Source organism: Mauremys reevesii, linkage group 10 (assembly GCF_016161935.1).
Source record: "Mauremys reevesii isolate NIE-2019 linkage group 10, ASM1616193v1, whole genome shotgun sequence".
NCBI lineage: Eukaryota > Metazoa > Chordata > Testudines > Geoemydidae > Mauremys > Mauremys reevesii.
The window spans coordinates 82,351,918-82,376,367 of NC_052632.1; the positions used below are offsets into that span (position 1 = coordinate 82,351,918).

At 48.4% G+C, this 24,450-nt stretch overlaps 2 protein-coding genes and 1 long non-coding RNA gene across 10 annotated transcripts in view; 1 reads left to right on the forward strand and 2 right to left on the reverse strand.

Annotated features, from left to right (window-relative positions):
- LOC120373004 (hexosaminidase D-like) overlaps nt 1-7,710 on the reverse strand; it is a 32,972-nt gene extending 25,262 nt beyond the window's left edge. For 2 of the 3 annotated variants that reach the window (XM_039490735.1, XM_039490736.1), the window contains exons 1-3: nt 7,577-7,710; nt 5,920-6,038; nt 2,759-2,818 (exon numbers count right to left, since the gene is read on the reverse strand). The gene's annotated coding sequence lies outside the window, so the exon portion shown is untranslated. Of the gene's footprint in view, nt 1-1,876; nt 2,028-2,758; nt 2,819-5,919; nt 6,039-7,576 lie in introns of those variants that run through there. The other variant, XM_039490734.1, reaches the window with a different exon arrangement.
- Nucleotides 7,711-10,592: 2,882 nt separating this feature from the next.
- On the reverse strand, nt 10,593-13,233 carry LOC120373007. Of its 2 annotated transcripts, none has more exons than XR_005585321.1 (2): nt 13,096-13,233; nt 10,593-12,165 (listed from the first exon to the last, which is right to left on the reverse strand). It is a non-coding gene; the product is annotated as an uncharacterized LOC120373007 (long non-coding RNA). The 2 variants fall into 2 exon arrangements; XR_005585320.1 differs by lacking the exon at nt 13,096-13,233 and adding an exon at nt 12,613-12,807.
- Nucleotides 12,715-24,450, forward strand: MLST8 (MTOR associated protein, LST8 homolog). 5 transcript variants are annotated; one of them, XR_005585317.1, is made up of 10 exons: nt 12,715-12,860; nt 13,123-13,260; nt 14,881-14,932; nt 15,311-15,473; nt 17,206-17,281; nt 20,776-20,928; nt 21,158-21,282; nt 21,800-21,963; nt 22,756-22,944; nt 23,303-24,450. XR_005585317.1 is itself a non-coding variant. In XM_039490738.1 (9 exons), exons 2-9 carry the CDS (start codon nt 13,132-13,134, stop codon nt 22,872-22,874), a joined length of 981 nt encoding a protein of 326 aa, XP_039346672.1. In that variant the 5' UTR covers nt 12,716-12,860; nt 13,123-13,131; the 3' UTR covers nt 22,875-24,450. The 5 variants fall into 5 exon arrangements, 2 of the variants coding, with proteins under 2 accessions (XP_039346672.1, XP_039346673.1); XR_005585318.1 differs by having other exon boundaries at nt 23,306-24,450; XR_005585319.1 differs by having other exon boundaries at nt 22,756-22,930; nt 23,956-24,450.

The following is a 24,450-nucleotide window of genomic DNA, read 5'->3' on the forward strand; positions in this document are numbered from 1 at the left end:
TTGTTTACTACTTCTCATAACACAAGAACTAGGGGTCACCAAATGAAATTAATAGGCAGCAGGTTTAAAACAAATAAAGGGAAGTATTTCTTCACACAACGCACAGTCAGCCTGTGGAACTCCTTGCTAGAAGATGTTGTTAAGGCCAAGACCATAACAGGGTTCAAAAAAGAACTAGATAAATTCATGGAGGATAGGTCCCTCAATGGCTATTAGCCAGGATGGCAGGGATGGTGCCCCTGGCCTCTGTTTGCCAGACGCTGGGAATGAGTGACAGGAGATGGATCACCTGATGATTCCCTGTTCTGTTCATTCCCTCTGGGGCACCTGGCATTGGCCACTGTCAGAGGACAGGATACTGGGCTAGATGGACCTCTCGTCTGACTCACTAGGGCCATTCTTATGTTCATCCTCACGCAGGCAAAGGTCCCGTTCAGATCAGCGGGATGAAGGGCTGCAGGTCTGGTCAAACAGACCAACGTTCAGAGGTGCTGAGCAACAGGAGCTGCGGTTCCTCAGCACAGCATGATTAGCCTGCCGCTCATTCGCCCCTCTGAATGCCGTCTGTCCCAACCCGCGAGTGCCACCACGCTGCCGGGCACGGCGCAGGCACAGTCCTAGACAGCATGCTCACCACTTCGGCTTGTACACTGTGCTCATCGCCACGGTACCCAGGTGCCCACTTACAGCTTAGTCACTAGCCTCAAGCTGTCCTGAGCCAAGGGATTTATTGGCCGCTGCTCTCCAGCTGTTCTTGGAACAGCTGATACCTCGGGGGCGGGGAGGAGGGCAGTGAAGCCAATGAACCCTGATGGGTACCACTTTCCTCTCATGCAGCCACCTGCGCTTGGGGATCCCGTGCTTTCCTGCAGCACTAGCAATGAGACACGCAGCTAAGAGAAAGGGAAGAGGGTAGAGCGCCTGGCTGGCTGGGGAGATGGCTATTCCCTAGCGCCCCTGGAGAGTTGCCGAGTTAATTGGCTGTTTGAGGAGCTAGTCTGCACAGCTACAGTCTGCAGAACCAAGAGAGCTCCATCGAGATGAGGGGAGGAGAGAGATTCTTCCTGGATCAATTTCCCTGGCACAAGGGTGGAGCTCAATCCGTCTGTAGTACCTCTCAGCAGAAAGGTCTCACACACGCTGTGCAGACAGCCCCGACCAGGATTTCAGTGGAAACCACCCCCTAGAAGCCACCGAGAGGAAGCATTTGCCTTGGAAAGGTCCTGAGGTCTGTTAAGTGTTAACGCTTCTGCTAGTCATCAAAGCGAGTGCGGTGCTAAAGGCACAGGAACAGCGATTGCTCGTCCACATCCTGCAGTGGGAACAGAGGCCCTGGGGCTAGATGTTGTGGCTGAGCTAAAAATATTGCCCTGGGAAAGTTGAAAAAGAAACAGTGACTTCTCTGCTGAAGTCTGTCCCCATTCCTATTCCGAGGAGCTTCTTTCGTCCGGTTGCTGTGTCCACGTGATAATAAAGTGCTCAGCCAGTAGCCTTGGCCTAGACCAGAGGTTCTCAAACTGGGGGTTGGGACCCCTCAGGGAGTCAGGAGGTTATTACATGGGGGGTCGTGAACTGTCAGCCTCCACCCCAAACCCTGCTTTGCCTCCAGCATTTATAATGGGGTTAAATATATAAACAAGTGTTTTTAATTGATAAGGGGGGGTGGCACTCAGAGGCTTGCTACGTGACAGGGGTCACCAGTACAAACGTTTGAGAGCCACTGGCCTACACACAGGAAGCACATGCAATTCTGAAGGCTCACAGCATGGAAGATGGTTCTAGCCAGCATGCAGATCAGTTGCTTTATTTCTTAAAGAAGGAAAAACTTTTAAAAAAAAAAAAAAATCATCTACCCACCCGTAGCTACTGACTGTACCTGCCGTTATTAGGAGCGCCTCCAAACAGGACTCACTGAAAGAAAGTGAAGAAAGCAATATTGTTCTCGATTCTTGTCCGTTTGTTTACTTTGTGCAGCAGGCAGCACTGTGTATATACGCAGCCCTCTGCTCTCCGCCCCTTCAAGTCCTGCCAGTGTTTATCAGTAACACTGGAAGTGAAAGTGAACAGGCAGCAAGCAGAAAACAGCCACGTGCTCACAGCCTCTGGGAAGAGGGATGGACCTCACTATCTTTGGTCATGTTACTCTCAGGTCTGCCCAAGAGACCTTCTTGAAAGGCAAGGGGCGGGGAGGGGAAGATATGGACAGTGGGGGTGCAGGAAAGACCTTCACTCTTAATTTAAAAATAATAATAATAGACGTCCAGTACATGTTATAGAAATGGATCCCGATCAGAAAACAGACCATTTAACTGACTTATTTAAAAGATGCTGGGTTGACAGCATCCTTCAGTAACAGTGTAAAATATTTCAACAAGGGAGGGGTTCTAGTAAAGTTTTGCAAGCTATGAAGTGAGAACTGATGCAGGGACCCCATGGCAGTTTCAGAAAATCAACCCTTTGATCTCACAGGCCAGTAGGACAACAGCAGTAGAAACTTTCCTGCTAGATATCAAGTATGTCTGCAGTGTGGTTGTAGCGTTATAGGTCTCAGGACATTAGCAGTACGGCCAACCCCAAATGTTCAAAAATCATGAGTCAGGCTCACCAAAAATCATGAGATTAGCTTTAAAGCCATGAGATTGTGTACAAATAATTGACTTGGAGTTCTTTTTCTTTGTCTTCCACTTTTTGAGCCTTTAGGGTGGACTGGGGTCCCATTTTGAAGCTTTCTCCATAGCTAGGAGGGCTAGAAACTTACTTTTTCTTTAAGAATGAAGGCTGAAATCACCACATCTCCACTTGACTCCAGGAGCTGGAGCTTTAAGGAAAACAATATTTATCATGAGACTCCTGACAAAATCATGAGAGTTGGCAACACTGTTGACAGACAAGGTGGGTGAGGTAATATCTTCTATCGGACCAACTTCTGTTGGGGAGAGACAAGCTTTCGAGATTACTACACTGGTCTAGGGAACAGCGTCACAGCTAAATACCAAGTGGAACAGATTATTTAGCATAAGTAAGGCTGCGAGTCAGTCACAGACGTCATGGATTCTGTGACTTTCCAGGACCTCCGTGACTTTTGCAGCGGTCGGTGTGGCTGCCCCAGTGCCTGAGCAGCTCGGGCAGCCCCTGGGCCAGCCACACTGGCCACTGCTGGGAAAGTCTCAGCCCCCCCACCCCCCAGCACCAGTGGGGGTCCCGAGCCACTGACCCCTCTCCCCCTGAGCACCCGCAGCATTCTCCCCATTTAGTCGGGGTATATCGTACAAGTCGTGGACAGTTCACCGGCTGTGTGACCAGTCCATGACTTTTACTAAAAAAAAAAAAAAACCTGGTGACTAAAACGGAGCTTTAAGCATTAGTTAACACACAGTTCAAGGGACCATTCAAGATGAAGTGGCCCATTAACATCCCTCCAGTCAGATTGGAAGAAGAGCTCTGTGTAATCTCAAAATCTTGTCCCGCGGATTCTCACTAACAGAAGCTGGCTCAGTAAAAGATACTATCTCACCCATCCTGTCTCTAATACCAAGTATGTTAGCAGGAAGTCTAGGGCCCTGATCTAAACAGATATAAATTGGACATCAAGGCTCTTCATCTGATCAAGTCATCATCCAGAAATTAGGGATTTCTCCAGGGATCTCTGGTCAAAATGTTTTTCTGCAAGCTACACAGACTCCCTTGTGAGAAGCCACGTCAATTACAATTTAAAAAAAAAAAAAAAAAAGCAAACACAAAGTTAGGTTAATTCCTCTCATATCCATGTACCCACTGCTCTTATGGTAGCGCCAAGAGCCCCAGCCGAGATCAGGTCTACGCTGTGCTAGGCACTGCACATACACATAGCGAGAGAGTCCATTCCCCACACAGCTTACCCTGGAGATGAGGGTGGGAGGAGAAAGAAGCAGAGAAAGAGGAAGTGATTTACCCAGGGGACCCAGCAAGTTAGTGGCAGAGTAGGGACTAGTATGTGCTGCGAAGCTCAGAACCAGCACCCCATCCCCTAGACCACGCTGCCCCTCAAGCCTCTTTGTTTTCCTCCACAGTCAAGGCTAGTACCAGGAAGGATTCTTGTGTTGCATAAAGAACGTGCTCTAGTGGTAGTAATTCACGCTCAGACCACAAACAGAATCGTACCACATGAAACATGCCTTTGACTCAAGTGAAAATAAAAGAAACGCCCAAAAACCTAAAATGGAAATGAACTAACACAGACAGGGTGCAGAGCATTCTGAAGCACTGAGAAACAGACTCCACCTGACTTCAGAAAGTCCATACATATGCACCATGTTAGTCATGCCATCATGGGAACACCATGCCTCACTAGAACAGCTCTAAATATTTAGACAGGTGCTGTCAGATCAAGATTTGTCTTTCATTTTATTTGGCTTTTTGTTTTTAAATTTTGTTTTGAATTTCACTGAAAAATAATTTGCTTGGATTTGAACTCCATCCACAGCCATGCTATGGTAGATAGACAGTAGGGTAATGGGGCCACATAAGTGCCTAAGGGTACATCTACACTACGGGACTATTCCGAATTTGCATAAACCGGTTTTGTAAAACAGATGCAAGCAATGGAGACTCTCAAAACAGATCAGCTGGTCAGTTTTCATTTTGCTTTTCAGTCAGCTTGAACAGGGAGCTTAAATGTTAACACGCATCTTTGCGACTGCAGCCCAGTTCCCACCCCGAGACGAGGACAGAGAATCAGACCGTTAAGCTCCCTAGTACCTGGTCTGGATGCTTAACTTGAATTCAAAAGACAAGCGAGAGAAACACTGCACCCATCTCTAGCACCTTCCAAATGTGACTCTGGAAGTGCTTTAAACACATTAAAAGGGCACTGGTAACTTAAATGTGGCCCAGCATTTCAATTTTGGAAGAATAGCCTTTGCCGTCCAATAGCAACATTGCCACAATTTTAAAATATTCCATTGAAAACTGCTATTCACAACCACTTGGCCACATGCAACTGAACCTGCTCAGCAGAAGGGAAACTGGGTTTTATTGTCCTAGCAGATACACAGGAAGAAACAATGAGCTTTAGTAGCAACAAATCAATGTTTTTATTTTTCACTTCCAACAATCAAAGGTGTTAGTAGTAACACAGGGAAAGAAATTCATTTCCAGCAGCAAGTCAGTCAGTGCTGTCCCTCTCTCTTTCACTAGGCACGAGAACACTATCGATGTGTTATGTTTATATCTGGGCCGACTAGATGGGGGGAGAAGCTGGTACAAATTACCAGGGCCCGACGGTCCGGAAGGGGGCCCGGGGCCCGGCTTCCCCAGCCCTGTTGAGCCGGTCCGCCCTTGCTGGGGGGCCCGAAAAAAATTTTCATTGGGGCCCGAACCCACTCTCAGCGGCCCTGTGTTTATGAACAGGGCATTGTCTGCTAACAGAAGTACTTGTCGGAGAGCGCTGGATACTACTGAGGCCAAATCCTCGGAGTTCAAGAGCAAGCCCCATTGCCGCTGAAGACAGAAGGTCAGACTAGCTTTAAGGGCCCCCTCCTCAAATTTGAGAGCTAAATTCTAAAATAACCTAAAAAGGACCCAGCACTTCAAGCCACTCCAGTTTTACACGTTTGTTGTATTGTTTCCAAAGAACATTTAAACTAAGCAGCAGGATAGAGGAGAAGGCGAGAGGTTTAAATGCAGAAAATAATAAACTGAGTTTCTCATTTTGTTTTGGTACAAGTGCCTGTGCAGAGCACAGCTCGCTATGCCTAGAGACCATGGCTTTACCCATAGCTCGCTACATGGCTTGCTAGCCAGCCTGGGGTAACTGTCTGAGATTGCAGTAAATGATGCATTAATCCCTCCCTCCCTCCCTCCCCCAGCTGCTGCAAACAGAAGAGAGTTTAGTTTATAATTTCCCTTTTTGGAAGCTGGGATTTACATACAACTACCTACCTTCCTAGCTCAGATGGGAGAGGAACCCTGAAAAGCACAGTGGAGAGGGCCACGGGCTGGCTGGATCATCCGGGTTCTGGCCCTGCCACCCAGGATCGGTGTAGCCAGAGGAGGGTGCCCTGCACAGAAGAAAAGCAGCAGGAGACAGATGGATTTGAAAATTCAGCTTCTCCAGAAAGTACTCTGGACTCAGAGAATGACAATTTTATTCTTGTGAATTCTGCTGCCTCATGCAGCAGCACAACCATTTGAGAGGTCCGTCTGCAGTTTCGTTTTAAAAAATTCTTCAACTGTTATTGGCATGTACAATTCTTCTGCCCCAAGCATGAGAGTGAGAGTATGTGGGAACCCCCCTCCCCCGCACACACACCCATAGACAAGGTCAGGGTACACTGGCACCAGAACTGAACTGAATAATTAAAAGACCTGACAGAGCTCCCTCCTACAGCTTGCACCTCCGTAACTTGGCAATGGGGACGAACCCTCCTCCAGCAGAGGCACACGCCAGCAGCCCAGCCCTGGCTGGAGATCAGGCACGGGGGGACGCTGGGTGCCCGGGTTTGATCAGTTATAGAATATACTCAGACGCCATGACGTGGCGGCAGGATGAAGATACAGACAGATCATTATTAGCCTCTGTCTGATGTGCTGATTTTAACAGCGCCTGGTTAACAGGATGGTGAAAGCCAGACAAATAAAATACGCTTGCAACATTCAATAAGCCGCGGCCACCAACCCCTGTCCTCTGCAGGGTTCAAGGTGCACATTGACTCCCTGGAACACCCCATCCCCCACGGCTGAGGCAGCAAGGCCCTAAATCTGGCGCATTCCCTGCCAGCGCAGGGCAGTGCCCTGTGGAACAACACCTGCCAGAGCAGAGAAACCTCCTGCTCTGACCGGGGCAAGGGGAAGAGATCCGAGGTTGTCTCACGTTCTGGTCTCTCTGGAACCAGCAGCAGTGCCTTGCAGCTCCCCCACCCCGCCCGGCCCCTGGGGCCAGGGCACTTCCTGGAGACGGGTACAGACCTCCTAGCAACCCCTCCAACAGATGCCCATGCTCCTTCTTACCAACCCGAACACTCCTAAATTATGTCAGTGCCTGTGCCTGGAACCTTCTCAACCCCCAGGACCTCCTCTGCTACTTCCCATAGTGTCACCTGCCTGGTACCCCCATGTCCTGCTGTCCATGTCCCATCTCTTTCCCCCAGCCCCCCCCCCAGGGTACCCCCAGTGCCCTGGTACTCAGTGTCCCATCTCTTTCCCCCAGAGCCCCCCTGCCAGGTACCCCCCCAGTGCCCCACTGCCTAGTACTCAGTGTCCCATCTCTTTCCCCCAGAGCCTCCCTGCCAGGTACCCTCCCAGTGCCCCACTGCCTAGTACTCAGTGTCCCATCTCTTTCCCCCAGAGCCTCCCCAGTGCCCCATGCCCAGTACTCAGTGTCCCATCTCCCAGTACTCAGTGCCCCACCTCCCCAGTGTCCCCCTGCCCAGCACTCAGTGTCCCATCTTTTTCCCCTGAAGCCCCCCTGCCAGGTACCCTCCCAGCGCCCCCTCCCCCTGCCCAGTGCCCCCCATTTCCCCATCTCTGCCAGTGCCCCCTGCCCGGTGCCCCGCAGGCGGACGGCGCTGGGTCCTGCCCTCATGCAACCCGCCCCTACCGTGCAGGTGCAGGGGGCGGCCCGGCCCGGCGGAGCCGCAGCAAAGCCCCGCCCGGGGCTGGTGCAGGAGACGAGCGGGGCTCTCAGCCCAGGCTCCGGCATCAGCCTGCAGCGGGGAGCGGAGCCACCCCCCGCCGGCTCGGCTCAGCTCGGCCCAGCCCCGCTCTTAAAGGGACACGGACCCCGCCGCGGATCGGCCGGCCCGGGGCGGGGCCCACGGGGTATCCAGGGGGTAGGTAGGTATATGGGATCATGGGGTGCATGCAGCGGGGTGCATGCAGGGGGCTTTGGGGCACGAGTGCCTCCAGCACTGCGGTGCACTGGTGCAGGCGGGGCGTTGCAGGGCTGTGTAACATGCCCTGCGCTGAGTTCCCTTTGCTGGCACTGCTGGTGCAGATCTGGGGAGGGGTGGGGGGAGCCTCCCCGTCCCCCGATTTATACCCCCACGGGTATTATACCTCCTGACTGGCAAAGGCAGGGCTGGAGCTGGGCCTTGCAGGACTTTGTGCAACCTGACATGAGGAGGGACCCAGCCATCTCCCTCCCCAGGGCCACCTTCTCCCCACCCCAAGCTGCCTTCTCCCTGCCTGAGACCCCCTTTGGCCCCCTCATCCACCACCAGCTTGTGACGTGCCAGAGGCTCTGGTGTGGGAAGCTAGAGGCGGTGAAGCTGACGTGCCACTTTCCAAGCAAGGGCAGAGAAGGGCAGATTGGGAGCTCACTCTGCCCCACCCCAATGGCCTGAGAGAGGGAGGCGGACGAGGAATTAGGGGTGGCTGGGGGTGAGTATTTGTGAGGGGACTGCAGAAGTGCAGGACTCTAAAGTCACCCCTGTGCAAAGAAATGCAAGGGGGGGGTAGGCGCATCAGGGAGCATGAGGAGCCAGGAGAGCTGAGGGCAGGGCTGCCCAGAGGATTCAGGGGGCCTGGGGCAAAGCAATTGTGGGGGCCCCCTCCATAAAAAAGTTGCAGTACTATAGAATACTATATTCTCATGGGGGCCCCTGTGGGGCCTGGGGCAAATTGCCCCACTTGCCCCCCCCCTCACCCCCGGGCAGCCCTGGCTGAGGGAGAGAAAGTGCACATACTTAGGCAGAAGGTTCAGTGTCCTAGCTCTCAGCAGCCCAAGTCACCCATGGGCCATACAGGAGAGACAGGCCCACACAGCCCTGCTATGGGCACCCAGACATGATGGATTAGTGCTGACAGCACATGGTGCTTTCCCATGCAAATAAAGTTCCTGAAATGGAAAATGGATGGTTAAATCAGGTCTGGCCAGCAGGATGGTGCACAAGCATTTTCCACCTGGAGACATAAGTTCCAGTTTTAATCTACCCTACAGGTGAAAGTGCATTAGCTGAGCCCAGTCCTAGTTCCTACACATCACAAAACCACTCACCATGAATTGATCAACAAATCTCTTCTCAGGAGAACAGGGGGTGCGCAGGGCAGGACTGAAGCGTATCAGCAGAGCCGTGTAAGGAAAGTTTGTATAACAATTCCCACATGAACTCTCCCCAGCCGGTGCTACTGAACTCCCCCTTTTATGAGCAGTCTGTGATTTCAGTATAAATGAATATGTGCAATACTGTGAGCTGAGTGAATTATTCTTAACAGACGACATATATGATGATGAATTAGCCTCCTTTTCTGTGCATGAAACATCTGTGAGGAGTTCACAATATCCTCAAATGTAAGAGACTTTCTTTTCTTGTTTTTACTCTATGTGCGGATTGCCATGATTATTTTATTGTATGTTATTTTTTGCTATTTGAGCTATGCTGGTTAGCTGTGACTGGTGAGATAATTGACATGCTGCTGTGCTTTAATGGGATGAGTATGGAAGCAGTTCCAGTGAAGATATTTATATAGCCCCCCCTGTAACGAACCGTCTCACAATTTGAAGGTACTTACTCTTACAACCCCCCAGGGGGCACAGCAGTAACAAAAAGCTCATTTTCCAGAGAGGGGGAGTGATGCACAGGGAGACCATGGCCCAGATCCTCAAACGTATCTAGGTGCTTAACGCCGATTGAAATAAACTTGAAAGCTAAGTGACTTGCCCAAGGTCACACAGGACATCTGTGGCAGCAAAGGAAATTGAACTGATGTTTCCTGAGTCCAAGGCTAGCAGCATGCCCTAACCACTGAACCATCCTCCTTCTGTTCTAGCATAGATACGCGTGTGTGTGAATGTAAAATGTAATTTCTACCAATCTTTGCACAAATGATTCTGAAATGTGCTTTCCACATACATTTGTGCTAGTAAAACTTAGCTAAGTTTTACTAGCACAAATGTATCTGTGAGTATCTGCAGAAAGCAAATCCCAAAGGGCGTGAGCCTGGCTAGAATGAAATAATTAAAATATTAAAGTGGACATATGCTGGCAGTATTATTAGCCAACCTCTCATAAGCCCTCTTTGACCTTTGTGTTATTAACTAAATGTATTTTATCCAAATATAGCTTTAATTTTCGGTTAATGCTGTACTGCCTGTGTCATTGTGGTTTTGTATAGATGCTTTAAACACGAAAGTCAACAAGAAACCCTCAATAGAATAAAGTCACCCTCGAGATAAATTAATGTTTCCCTTGGGCTTTGCCCAAGTTGTAATATCTCCTCTCTGGTTTAAAAGAAAAGAGCTGTTAATCATAACACTGCCTGCGCTATCATTCTTCACTCCCATTTAAAGTGTGCTCTCCATTTCAGCAGTACATATGTGCCAATGGAAAATAAAGAACTGGAGCAATACAAGGTTTACGGGGAACTCTCACCCTGCTGGATGAATGACGGTAGCATGCTAAGATTGAAAGCTCTCCCACAAACCTCTTTTTACTGTCTTCTTATTGGAGAATATTAAAAGCACATCAGTGCAGTCAGCATCTGCTGGGGGAGCCTGCCCTCTGTGTTTTCAATCAGGGTTAATACATTTACTAGATGGATTCAAACCATCCAGGTAAATTAGGGGCTTTGATCAGAGAAGGTGTACGGCATTATACAAGGGTGTGAGTGTTTAAGAGAGTTAAACAGGGGCTTTTATTTTAACACTTGCAGTGAAGGGGAAATATTCTACTTCTACAAAAAGGAAATGAAACCAGCAGGGGAAAGGCCAAGTCTTCCTATAAATTATGCACCATCTCATGAACTTGCATCTCAGCTTTGTATTGAGCTAAGACGTACTCATAGGCACAATGCACTAAAAGCATTGCAGCTGCCAAGGGACACAAGAAAATAACAGTGCAGCAAGAAGGTTTAAGTCATCGGATTCATTCTCTTCACTTAATTTCTCCCTGGAAATCTTGGGGCTATGGAACACCCTGTAGTGGACTCTACTGCAAGGTGTCCCCTAGTGTGGGGATTGTGATGCACCTGTCGCCTCTAGGTGTCTGTCACCATGCTTGGTGTGCCACAAGTGTCATAGGCACCCCATGCACAAGGCTTCCTAGACTACTGATGGGTCCCTAGCAACACTCACACATTTCAAATACACTGAATATTTCAATAGGGCTGCAAGAAATAACAGATAGAATACCCTAGACACAAGGACTTCAACGCTTGTACAACAAATCTACCCAACACTTCCTAATGCAACCCCTTGGGGGCGCCAGTAGGGGGTATAAAGGTTGCAGCTCCCTGTAGGATTCCCCAGGCTTCATAGGTGGCTACAACCTACACTCTGTATCACTCTCCCAGAGGCAATCAAGTCCCTGGCCTCCAGGCCCAGCTGTCCAGAGCCCAGTTCTTCTGTCCACGGTCTCCTTGGAACTCCTCTGCCCAATGCTGCTGTCGCACACGTCCTGTGTGCTGGCTGCTTCTATTGCTGATCCCTACCAGCCACTGGCTGCTTCCCTGCCTGCCTCTCAGCTGATGCCCTTGCTCATTCACCACCAGCCTAGTCCCATCTGACCTCTGGACAGACTCCCTTTTCCTGTTCTCTTGAGCATTATGCAGCCCTCAGTTGAACCGACACCAGGGCCAGTTGGAGGGGAAGGTGAGCTGGGCAGTTGCTCTGGGCACCAGCGTCTGAGGAGTGCTGTGCCACTTCAGTTCTTCTTTCTTTTCTTTTCTTTCTTTCTTCTTCCAAGATGTTTTCTGCCCTGGCTAGCAAAATGGATAGGGCTGCTCCAGCGTGAGCCAGTGCCCTTCGTTGGCTAGATCCTCTCCCTCCGGCAAACAGTACCTAGTGTGATGAGCCAGCAGGTGCAACACACCCCTTTCCTTTGGGCCTTCAGCGGGGAGGCAGAACTAGTGGTGATAAACCGGTTGTGCACCATTGCCCTCTGCTGGACGGAATCTGAACTAAGCCACTCTCCTGCACAGGGCCGGGGGTGGCAAAGGTGGCACTTGCCAATCCCCACAAATTTATCAAGAGTCTTCAGATCTCTGGACGTTTCTGAAAGCGGCAACTCCTGAAGGCAGGTGACTAGCCACGAGACCACAGCCTAGCATCCTTGTCCTCCCATCGAGCTCTAGTCTCCTGTCTTACACATAGATTGGAAGCTCTTTGGGGCAGGGACCATCTTTGTGTTCCCTGTCTGTTGCCGCACCTGGCACAGGTGGGTCCTGCTGCACGGCTGGGGCTCCGAGGAGCTAAGGGGGTACAAATAATCAGTATTAATAACAACCCGCGCTTCCGTTTAGGAAAGGGACGTTTCTAGCCCTTCTGGTTGTGGAGAAAAGCTGGAGCATGTGACCCCAAAAGGGAGCCTGGCGTTATTATTACTAATTCTCACGTGCTCCTTGCAGCATCTGGGTTCTGAACACTGGGGCTGGCGATGGCGGGGGGGGCGCCGGGCGCTCTGCTGCACCGGGCCAGGCCAGGCCAGGGCAGGCAGGGCCCCATGGCTCTGGGCACTGCACCCCCCATGCAGGGAGGGAGGAGCCCTGCAGGGGCAGCGCGCTGAGCCGGAGTCTCTCTCTAGCGCCCCCTCTTGGGGACACGTGGGCCAGCAAGGCATGGACCGGGGTCGGCTTCCCACCACGAGCACAGGGCCCATTCCTCATCTCCCCCCCGGCTTGCTGGTGGTCGCGCCCCACCTCCCTCACATGGTATCGCCCCGTTGAGGTAGTGACAGGCAATTGCAGTCTGCGCGTGCGCCGCCGAGTCCCACGGGGACTCCGAGAACGCCTGTGCGCAGGCGCGTCGCTCCTCTTTTCCCTTGCCTGACACGCGACGCTACTCTGCGCATGCGCGTCCCCTGCCTGCGGGGGATGTTGCTCGCTCTGCGCATGCGCCGCGGCACGGCTTTCTTTCTCCAGCCCGGTCCTCCTGCCGGGCCTTGCAGGTAACGGGCCCCTCCCCCAGCCTCCATCCCCGGGCCCCCACGCTGGGAGCGGCCGGGTCGGGTCGGGTCGGGTCGGGGGGCGCCTCGACGCGCCGGTGATGGGCACGCCAGGGCGGCAGTGCAGGGGAGCCCGCGCCCGGGCCGGGCGTCTCCGGACTGCGCCCCCGTGCGGCCGGGATGGGGCGGGGGGACCGGACCGGACCCCGGACCGGGCGCAGGGGGGCCTGGGTCTCACCGCTCGCTCTGCTCCTTCCCCGCACAGCTGCCAGCCATGAACGCGGCGCAGGGCACGGTGGGCAGCGACCCGGTGATCCTGGCCACGGCTGGCTACGACCACACGGTCCGGTTCTGGCAGGCGCACAGCGGCATTTGCACCCGGACCGTCCAGCACCAGGACTCTGTATCCTTCTCCCACGGAGGGTGCCCCGGCCGGCCCGCCCGCCCCTGCCCGGCGGGGTCTGTTTGCCAGCCCGCAGCACTGCGCCCTCCAGAGCAGGGTGCGGAGACAGGCCTGAGCCCGGCTTCGGGGGCAGGGACACCGCTCACTGGAAGCTTTTCTTGCAGTGCCTTGGCAAGAGCCTCCCCCCTTCCCCAAGTAAACCTGCATATTTCTCAGCCCATCTCCTCAGAGAGCTCCTCCCTCCACCTCTGTCTTATGGGCTGACCCTGAAATGGTCCCCAGCTCAGACACTTGACCCAAACTTCAACCCAGGCTTCAGTTAGTCGTTAGACACTCTTTAAGGCTGGGAAACCATGCTATCTTCTATCTGTGTATCTTTCTGCGCACTCAGCACACATTCCCAGTGTGCTATCTGAAATGCTAGGGTGTGGCCATAGCAGAGACAGACTTTGTGTTTCGCTTGAGAGACGCTTTTTAAAACAGCAGTCAGATTTGGTGGGGGAGTGGAGGAACTCTTCCACCCTCTGCCCACTACCCAGAAATTGCTACCTGGGGTGCCAAAATATGATGAGGCAATGGCTTGTCTAACATTGTTATGCATTAGTTTGGTGGGAAGGGGATTCAGGGGGAACACAGAGAATTTTTTCTTCTGTTTGCATGCTTGCCTTATAAAAAGAAAAAAAAATTGTAGGACCTACAGAAACTGAGCATGTTTCTTCCCCTCATGACCAAACAAAGTCAGTAAGCTAAAACTCCACTGTTCCTAGAATAGTGCAAATGCCTGATGGCATCATATGTTATGTTACTCCACAGATGAGGAGGTAAGCAAACAAACCCACCTGTGCTGCTTTGTGCTTCTGTAGAAACACTGAAGGGTAAATAAATACTAGTGTTTGACAAAGGGCAAAAACAAGGCAGTAAAAGCATGACTATATAACATCTTGGGAAAAGCGCTTTGCAATCAATGAAGAGTAGCCTCCTGGATCCCACCGCATACACAAATAAATTTAATAAACAGGAATTGGTCTGTGCCTGTAAGAAAACAGCCCCATTGATGCTCTCCATGTGTGGCCTCCCCTACAAATCTTTCTAACTCCTCAACACTGGATACACTTCTGACAGATTTTTGGAACAAAATGAAGAGCTAGTTTACTGCTTCTGTATTGACTCTCATTTTAATGCTGTCAACATTAAATGAAAATCCAGAATTTGAAAAGACGGCTGTGTCAAAAGTAGAGCATAGTGGTTGGGAGTGCTGTGTTGTTTTTAAATGGTGAAGCACGTTCAGCTCAAATCAAGCTGCACTAACATCTAACTATGCTGTGTCTGAGGAGCTGACTTTTTTTTATGTCCCACCTTTTAAATAAACATGTTTGAAACAGAGTCAGTGTCAGACTAAAGCTCTAAACAGGAGAATTCTTTTGATTTGAAAATCTCCTGGCACATCATGGTGTGTTACAGTGCCCCTTTTCCAAAATGGATAATCCCTAAAGAAAGGTTCACTGGTCAGAAAGTCCTTGTTAACCTTACTTTTCTAAGGGCAGTGTGAATTTAAGATAACACTTTTGTTCTGCTTGAGAACTAATTGCTCTCTTTGTTAACCTTAACCAGTGCTGCTAGCAAGTAAATGCTCTGGAGATCACCCCAGACCGCAGCATGATTGCTGCTGCAGGTGAGTCTTGCTGATGGGCTTCTCCCCACCTTTTCTCATGCCTGCAGAGTGGAAACTGTTCTACAGCCTCTGATATTGGTGGTCCCCAGTACCCTTGTTGTAATTTAGCCCTAGTGCACATGATTCACTTTTCATTACCAGTTGGCCACCAACCATAGGCTCAGAAATGCCAACTGTCATTTATTTCATGAGCATGTCTCACTATAATCCGCGTGAGAAGTGCTTCTGCAGTTTTGGAGTTGCAGACTGCTGAGGTGAGTGAAATGGTGAAATTTGCCTTTACTGTGTTTTAGTGGCCCCAAAACAAGGAGGTTGTGGAATAGGGCTTTGGCAGTTTTCTGAGAGAAGACTATTAGTGTTCATATTTCTGTCGTCCAGGTTACCAGCACATTCGAATGTATGATCTGAACTCTAATAACCCCAACCCTGTCATTAATTATGATGGCGTAAGTAAGAACATCACTTCAGTTGGATTCCACGAAGATGGTCGTTGGATGTACACGGGAGGAGAAGACTGTATGGCTAGGATATGGGACCTGAGGTAACCGTCGATGCCAGCCCACCTTCCTGTGCTGGGCCACTTGGGACAAAACTCCTAAGAGAATTGAGGTTTCCATAAACGCCCTTGGGCTTTGAGCTTATGAAAATCTCCTAGGCTCAGCAAAGCTGACACTGGTCAGTACTTGGATGGGAGACCTCCAAGGACATGCCAGGTGCCACATGAAGTTGCACTGGGGATTCAGGAGAACATAAGAACACAAGGAGGTAGCGGTCTTTTCCCAGAATCAATATTGAACCAGTAATGATGCTGTGGAGATGCCTTATTTGGAAGGTTCTGACCAGTTTTGATCATTAGAGATTCCAAAGTACCTTTAACAAGAGAGGAGTGTTAACCCTAGTGTTCTGGGTTAGTTCCAGTTTGGGTAACTGAGACAGTTCTTGGGGTTCCCAGACTGAGAGTTACTCTGTTACCTTCTGCCCCCAGAGTGAGGGAGTCTTACCTGTGCCTGGGTGGGGATCAGCTCCCTCACACCACCAGCCTTTTAGTGACTCGAGCACTCTCCTCTGGGCTATGTCTTGCAAGTTAATTGTGGGTGCATCCCAGTCATTGAGTTTCTTTTAATCGTTTTTCTGTGCTCTCCAGCTCTTGACACTGGCTACTCAAGAAATCCCAGATCCTCTGCCCGCAAAGGAGCAGTGTGCCCCAGTTTTACCTGAAACCTCTGCTCCTGTAAGCCACACAGCACTTACATAAACCTATCTTTGTTTTACTGTAAGAAAGAATAAAGATTTAACTAGAAACGAGAGAGTGGTAGAAACAAATGCTTAACAAATCAAAGGTGTAAAGTGTGAGCTTGGGTCTATACATATGAATAGGTCCCTTTCCTCTCTAATAAAGTAGGCTTTGCCCCCTAAGTTTAGTCTGGCAGAGCTAGTTGGTTTCACAAAGAAATAGGATCCAATTTTTCATGAGAACATCCCTGCTCCCCAAGATGTCTCCTCAGTGAAAGGATACCGAGGACCTTTCCCTTCTCTGGGTTATACTGAAATAGTCTTTTGTTTCTGTTCATAGCCAGGGAAAACCTCATGTTATAATAATCCTTTTTTACCTTCCAGAGAGTTTGATTGATTGCAGTTGTCTCTGGTGTTTTTCCATTGAAAGTCTTGGTATTGGCAAGGTTATGCAGTTGATACTTGCACTGCATCACCAGCTACATGGCTGGGTGACAGCTCGCTCCTGCCTGAATGCACCATCACTGATACCTGTTACCCCGGTGACTAAGTTTTGCTCCAAGTCCATAAAGCATATTTTCAATATTATTCCTTAAACATTACCTGTATATACATCTCACAGTGATTGTGAATCTAGACAAGTTATGAGCTTTTGGTAAGTACCTTACATGTTACTATGGATAAATATCCTGTATGACATGTTTGGTGTAATGAGTTTGTCAGGTGTGAGGTGAGAGTTGTTTACAAAGAATAGGGGACCTTTTGCCAAAGGGTCTCTGTGTCTCCCTAAAATCCCTTCTGAAGTTTCAGTTGGAAATAGGATTCTTCACATCCTGCTCAAAGCTATTGTGTAGTGCTGGTATGTGCTGTCAAACAGCTGCTGTGGATAACCACCACTGCAGTGTTAAGTGTAGACAACCCTAAGACCCAGAAGTAAGGTGACTTGTGCAAGGCCACAAAGCAAATAAAAGAAATGGAAGATCTTAGTGTAAACTTTCATCTCATCTGACGTCTCTTGTTTGTGTTCATTTTGTTGCCAGATCACGTAACCTTCAGTGCCAACGCATTTTCCAAGTGAATGCTCCTATTAATTGTGTCTGCTTGCATCCCAACCAGGTAAACGCAGTCTCTTTTGCACTTACCAGACTTATTTTTGCTCAAGGAAGGTTTTACGGATGTTCTCCTCCTTGTTTAAAATCTGATGTGCTACATCATTTTATGTTGGCAGTTATTACAGCAAATGCTCTTGTATATGACAATATTTTCTCCTCTGTTTATAAAGCTGAGGGCTTCCTGGCTGGCTGTGAGAGTCAGGTAATTAGTGTCAGCAAGATCTGAGTTCCCCAACTGTTGTAATTAATTTAATATCTTCCACTCTTTCTGTTGAAGGATAGTAGAGTGCTTTACAAACCATGCAGCCTCTTAGCACCTGAGACAGAGAAACTATGGCCTGGTCTACACTAGAAAATTAGATTGGTTTAACTATGGTGGAGGGAGATGTGAAAAATCCACACCCCTGAGTGGCATCAAGCCGATCTAAGTCCCTGGGTAGAGATAGTGCTAGGTTGACAGAAGAATTTTTCCATCAACCTAGCTACTGCTTCTCTGTGAGGTGGAATACCTACATGGATGAGAGAACCCCTCCTGTTGCTGCAGGTAATGGCTGCACTGAGGTGCTACAGCGGCACAGCTGTGCCATTGTAGCGTGTTTAGTGTAGGCAAGCCCTGAAACACAGAAATAAGGTGATTTGTTGAAGACTATAAAGCTAATCAAAGGCAGAGACAGGATTAGCACTCGCTAGTCTTGACGTCCAACCCCTGCTCTAACTACTAGATGCTGGGGTTGCTACAAAGGGTGGTCAAAGATATTATAATACTTTTGAGCCAGATAATGACCCATCTCCATGAAGAGTGAATTTTTGCAAGTATGGTAGATGAGATACTTCTATGATTGTTCAGTGCTTCTCTGAGCACTAGGTGGCATTACTGGATAGGCATCATAGTGCGGGATTGTTACGTACGCAATACTGCCATTTGTTGCTGCAGATCCACTTCTTGGTATACTGTGCATGGTGTCTATTTGTTAATTCTGATCTGCTGAACTGAGACACAGGCACCCTGCTCCATGCAAATGTTCTTCACTCTCTGTTGTGAAAGCAAAACATCCCTCGTGCAGTAAATAAAAAAGGTGCTCAGAACCTTTTCATTTTTTCATTCTTACTCAGATTGCTTATTGGATTCTTTCAAGGATATTATGGTCGCCGATTTAAAAATCCTGTTTAAAAATTACATATTTCTGCTAGTGGAGGCTTAAAACTTTTGACTTGTACATTAAACATGTTTAACACTGTAGCTGTTAGTGGGCTGATTCCCCCTAAATTCTTCCTGCAATAAGGAAAATGTATGTGGGCTTTTTCTTAAAATTTTGTATTTCACTCTGCTGAGGCAATGCAAATAGACCATTTGATTTCACTTCTATTTTGATAATCCATGTTAAGTCAATTTCATATTATCTACAAGCTCAAGACTCCAATGTTTGAGTTGCAAACATTGCAATGAAAGGTTTGTCTTGAAAAATAAACCATTGTCATTTTAGAGGTGAAAATCACAGACATATCTCCATATATATATATATATATCTCATAGAGCTGGAAGGGACCTTGAAAGGGACCTTCACTAGCAGGACCAAGTACTGTCCCTGACTGTGTGGTGGTGGCGGTCTGTTTTTTTGTTTGTTTTTCTTCCCAATCCCTAAATGGCCCCCTCAGGGATTGAACTCACAACCAAGGCTCAAACCACTGAGCTATCTCTCCCACCCCGCCCCCCAGCAAACACTTCCTTGGCCTCCTTATGTTTATGCCTCTGTGTTCCACGTGGAACATAGGGCCTTCATTGCTGTCTTCCTTCGTTGCTGGTCTCCTCCTTCAGTCTTAGCTTCTTCCCATGTCATTTTGATAGCTTTCAGTTCCGCTTCTGTTGTGCGTTTTCATGTTATCCTTGGTCTCTACCTTGTCGCCTCTTGCCCGGGGGTTCCAATCCAGTGTCTGTCTTTTGTTATTCAGATCTTTCTCCATGGATGTACTAATAATCTCCATTTTTGTTCTGTATTTTCCTGTTCTATCTGTTTCTGTTTCATCCTTCTCCAGAGTTCTTGGCTTGTAATTGTTTCTGCCCATCTGATATTGAGGATTTATCTAAGGCCACTCATTGTGAAAACTTGGAGTTTAGATCTTAAGAAATCTCCAAGTTTCAGCACCATATAGTAAGATCAACTTTACAATGATGATCAAATATTTCAGTTTAGTTTGGAGCGCAAGGTTTCAGTTTCTCCAGATGGGCTTTAGAGTTACAAAGGCATGTTTGGTTTTTGCTGTTCTAGCTTTAATGTCTTCACTTGCTCCACCTTTAATACTTTCAATGCTGCCAAGATATGTGAAATATCAGCCTGCTTCTGTGTCAGTCCCAGGAAGTGTTATTAGTACTTTGTGTTGAGTCTTATGGTTTTAGATTTCTCTCTGTTGATTGTTCAGCTCTATTAATTGTGCAAAAGCCTGAAAATGTTTGGCTTTGTAAAAGCTTAATTTTGCAAGAGCTGAATTTTGGATTATATCAGTGATGATCTTCACCTAATTAATACTGTTTGTACAGTGACAGTGCTTGAAAATGGAAAGTTTTATATTAGTGTCCAATATTGTACACAATTTTTGCATTTGAAAACATGGCTAAGCAGAATACTACAGTGCTGTAAGAAGGACATTAGTTCAAGAGCAAATCAGAGTAAATTAGCACAACGAGAAGGAAATACTTATTCATATAGTGTCATCAACCTGTGTAACTCACTGCCACAGGATGTAATAGACTCAGATTCTGAATATTATATATTTTTAATAGAGGCCTGGATAATCTAATGACCTGTTCTAACATTTGGGGCAATCAAATTTCATGGCTAAGGGTGGAAGCTGATGACTGGAGATATCAGGGAGAAATTATTGCTCTGCCCCCTGGGCTAATTACATTATGGGCAGTGGTCATCTGTCTCAGAAGCAATAGTTATTGCTCACAGAATAGGGAATTGGATTGACCAGTGATCTGATCCAGCATAACAAATCCTATAGCGACTTGTGACCCTGAGATGATCATTTAGGCCACAGTTTGAAAAGTATTCACTAATTTTGAGTGCTTCAATTTTCGGTGCCCACCTGGAGCTCTAGAGCCTGATTTTTTCAGAGGTGCTGAAGTGGACTTCAGCTAGAGTTGTAGGCGCTCAGTGCTTCTGAAAATCAGGCTCCAGATGTCTGTAGGTGAGTGCAGAAAATTAACAGACACTTGTGAAAATGTAGGCCTTAATCTTTCTGCCTCAGTTTCCCATGAGGATAATATTTCTCTCCCTTGCAGCGTGCAGCGAGGATTAACTAGTTAACGTTTGTACAGCGAGATGGAAATCTAAAGGATTGCCATATTAATGAATAAGTGGATAGAATAGGAAAATCTAGACTTCTTACACGAGAGTGGCAGCTGCATTTGATGCACTTTTTCTCGGGTATGCTAAACATGGACATTTACCCCAGTTGGTGTTTGAGCATTATGGAGAATTTGTTTGTTTCTTGCAGGCTGAGCTAATTGTAGGTGATCAGAGTGGTGCCATTCACATCTGGGACCTGAAAACAGACCACAATGAACAACTCATTCCAGAGCCTGAAGTTTCTGTCAATTCAGTTCATATTGACCCAGATGCCAGTTACATGGCAGCTGTCAACAGTTCGGTAAGTACCGCAGGAGAAAGGCAATGTGAATTGTCACTACTGCAGCAATGCATTAGAAGTCAGCTTGCCTTTGCATAGCAACACTTTGCTTCTGTGCGTGTGTCTGATGTGCAAAGTTCGCTGTATCATGGAGCAGGAGGTGGTGAGTACTTGGATATAAAGATCAAAGGGGGTGGTGCTTAAATCTCTCCTGGTCTCTTGCAGCAATAATGTCTCTCTCTCTTCGTAGGGCAATTGTTATGTCTGGAATTTAACAGGTGGCATTGGAGAGGAGGTAACTCAGCTAATCCCCAAGACCAAAATTCCAGCACACAACCGCTATGCCCTTCAGTGCAAGTTCAGCCCTGATTCCACGTGAGTGTCTTGCCAGCTTAGCTATTTACTGGTGGCTAAAACAAAAGTGCCTTTCAAGTCAGGTACCAGGGGACTGGCTGTGCCCCAGCTGTTGACATAATGCTGGCTGCGTAGCAGCGTTCCAGCTGCCCGAGAGAGTGGCTCAGGAAGCAGCTGAGTTATCAGTTGGACTGCTGTCGCTTATTTCCCTGGTTTTGCTTAATGATCTCAGAAGTGCTCTGGGAAGTTTCAATCCTTTTTATGGTTGGGAGAACCAGAGCTGCATTTACACCAGAGATCTGATTTACTGACCTCTCTGAGAGTGCAAGTCTCTCTCTCTACCCATTTACCTTGCATTAAGGAGGGCAGATGGTGACTGTTGTCCTCTAATACTGGGTTGGGGAAAACAGCCTGTGAAGATTGCCGGCCCCAGCATGCTGTGCTTCATCAGTTTGCCAGTCCAGAACCAGCGTAGTGAGTCATTTAGAAGCATAGCACCAAATCGTACACATGTCTCTCTCCCCTCTTTCCCTCCCAGGCTCTTAGCTACCTGTTCTGCAGACCAGACATGTAAGATCTGGAGGACTTCAAACTTCTCTCTAATGACAGAGCTGAGCATTAAGAGTAACAATCCAGGAGAAACCTCCCGTGGCTGGATGTGGGACTGCGCGTTTTCTGGGGACTCTCAGTATATTGTCACTGGTAAGACATGCGTCACTGGCCAGATAGCCCAAGAATCCCTTGGAGGGAGGGAGGCCTGTATAGCATCACAGGATTTGTTGACCTCTCTAGCTTGAGGTGCTGCCAATTCACAATGCTTCAAAGCAGCAGACTTCCCCCATTCATGCCAAATGCATCTGGTCCAAGGGAAGGGAGGATCCCTTCCTTCCCCCCGCACAGAAAGCATGTGATCCATCACTCATACGCTCTTCCCCTATACCATATAGTTGACTAATTCTCTTAGCTGTTTTTACCTGTTTGTTTTTTAAACATAAAACCTATTGCATCTTGTTTTAATCAGACATACGCCTCATGTTTGCTCTGGTGTTGGAGCTGTGTTGGTCCCAGGCTATTAAAGAGACAGGGTGGGTAAATAATACGTTATTGGACTGACTTCTGGTGGTGAAAGAGACAAGCTTGCTAGCTTATACAGAGCTCCTCTTCAAGTCTGTACCTGACCTCCTTTAGACTGGAAGAAGAGCGCTGGGTAAGCTTGAAAGCGTCTCTGTCCCCAACAGAAGTTGGTTCAATAAAAGATACCCCCTCCCCCGCTTTGTCTCTTTAATATAAGCCTAATGTGCATTGTGTTTTTCCATGTGGTAAGGAGGTAGCCTGAAATGTGTGTGGCCATTTTAGTATTTTCAAAGCGCTGCCTGTGAGTATTCCATGCTGTATGGAACACTGCAGTACACGTTTCCAAGGATGTTTGCAAGAAAAAACAGGCACAAGTGTGAAATTTCCTTATGGTCAATATCTCTTCACTTCCCCTTCCAGCCTCCTCAGATAACTTGGCCAGGCTTTGGTGTGTGGAGACAGGCGAGATCAAGAGGGAATACAGTGGCCACCAGAAAGCAGTCGTCTGCCTCGCTTTCAACGATAGCGTGTTGGGATAACGTGCACATGTTGGAGAGAAGGGACCACTGCTCATTCAGTTGTCTTCTCCTGACAAGTATCCTACCTAGAGTATGTGTAACATACATTTGTAACCTACCCCCCTCTCTGATAGGAGACGGCTGAATCTTCAGCAGAAGCTGTATTCAGCCTGGAATGAGAACAGCCTTCAGCTTTAAGCAAAGCAAAACTGAAGTAATCTTAAGTTGAGAGGGGTCCTGGGTGGGAGTGGGACACAGCGCCTTTCACCTCCACTTTGCCTGTTCACATCCAGCTCAGGTAGTTAGCAACTGGAAGCGGTTCTGTGCAGGTGGGTGTTCAGGGCCTGTGTGAAATAGGCTGATGCGCTCAGTCCAAATCCTAGTGGATGCACAGCCAAACCCACAAACATCCATCACACTTGGCACTAATTGGTCTCCTTCAATTTCAGCAGCAAGGCAAAGGACTGGATGGGCCATGGAGACTGAATTCCTCTTACTGCTACAGAGCCTCCCTGCAGCTCAGGGCTGAGGCAGGTTGTGAGGGAAGCTGGCCCTGCAGTGCCTTTGGGGACAGAGAGAGGCCTTCACTCTCCAGGGCTGTCAGTCAGTCAGCAGCATGACATCTCCCATTACTGTTTCAAAATGCAATGGAAGAAGCTGGAGATTGCCCTTGTGACACTGTATCTTGTTCAAGTCAAAGAGGACCAGTAAACATCATCTGGCAGCGTGTACTTGATTTTTACATCATAGTTGGGGCAGGAAGGCACAGTCTTGCATTGAGGCTTCTGCAGTATTGAATAAGCCTCCAGCTGTTGGGGTTGCCTGTGGATTTTCTGTTAGTTGTAGCAGTGCTACCCCACCCCTGATGGATGGATGTCTGCTCTTAAAGGATCCTTCCTTCAGATAGGTGGTTTGGAACGTGCAGTGGCGTGACTAGAGCAGGGGTAAGGAGAGAGAGAAAATAAAGGAGCTGGGGGTAGGTGCTGCTTTGTAAGTGCCTGATCGTTTAATGCACCAAGTACCCTGACTAATGGACTCAGCCTCGGATGCCCGTTTTTTGTTAGAATAAAGCATTGCCTGTAACGTTTCCTTAGCGTGAAAGGAAACTGCCCCCTTTCCTCACTGGGAACAGACTGAAACATAGTTGAACAGGGTGCCCAGCTCAGAGGCATTTTACTCGGCCCCTTTAAGTGCGGTGAAGGTGGCGACAGTGCAGCTCGATGAGCCCCCATATGGCCTCTCCACCACTGACGGTGCAGCGAAAGCCTTTGGGAGTTCCTCTGATGCAGAGGGGAAGAAACCAGCAGCCTCTCTCGGGTGGAAGCTGGAATGAATCATTTTGAAAGGGGAGCAGAGGAGCAACAACCATTTCCTCATTTTGGAGTCACTTTATTTAAATCAATTGCACAGATTTAGCAGGGGAATTTTAGACAAACCATGTTAACTGATTCAAAACAAAATCTGTTTTGTTGAACACTTGTACATGCAGCCCCGAGCCGAGCCTGTCCCCTCCCTCTGTGATGTAATTACTCTATATGCATGTCTACAGGGCACAGCCCAGGCATAGGGTTGTAAATAAAACGTGTATATATATTGA

What these genes read in the sequence shown, in the direction of transcription:
- MLST8 (XM_039490738.1), top strand. Translation starts at nt 13,132, where the DNA reads ATGAACGCGGCGCAGGGCACGGTGGGCAGCGACCCGGTGATCCTGGCC. An exon ending in TCTGCTTGCATCCCAACCAG is followed by an intron (nt 17,282 to 20,775) that starts GTAAACGCAGTC and finishes TGTTTCTTGCAG; the next exon opens with GCTGAGCTAATTGTAGGTGA. An exon ending in TGGCAGCTGTCAACAGTTCG is followed by an intron (nt 20,929 to 21,157) that starts GTAAGTACCGCA and finishes CTCTCTTCGTAG; the next exon opens with GGCAATTGTTATGTCTGGAA.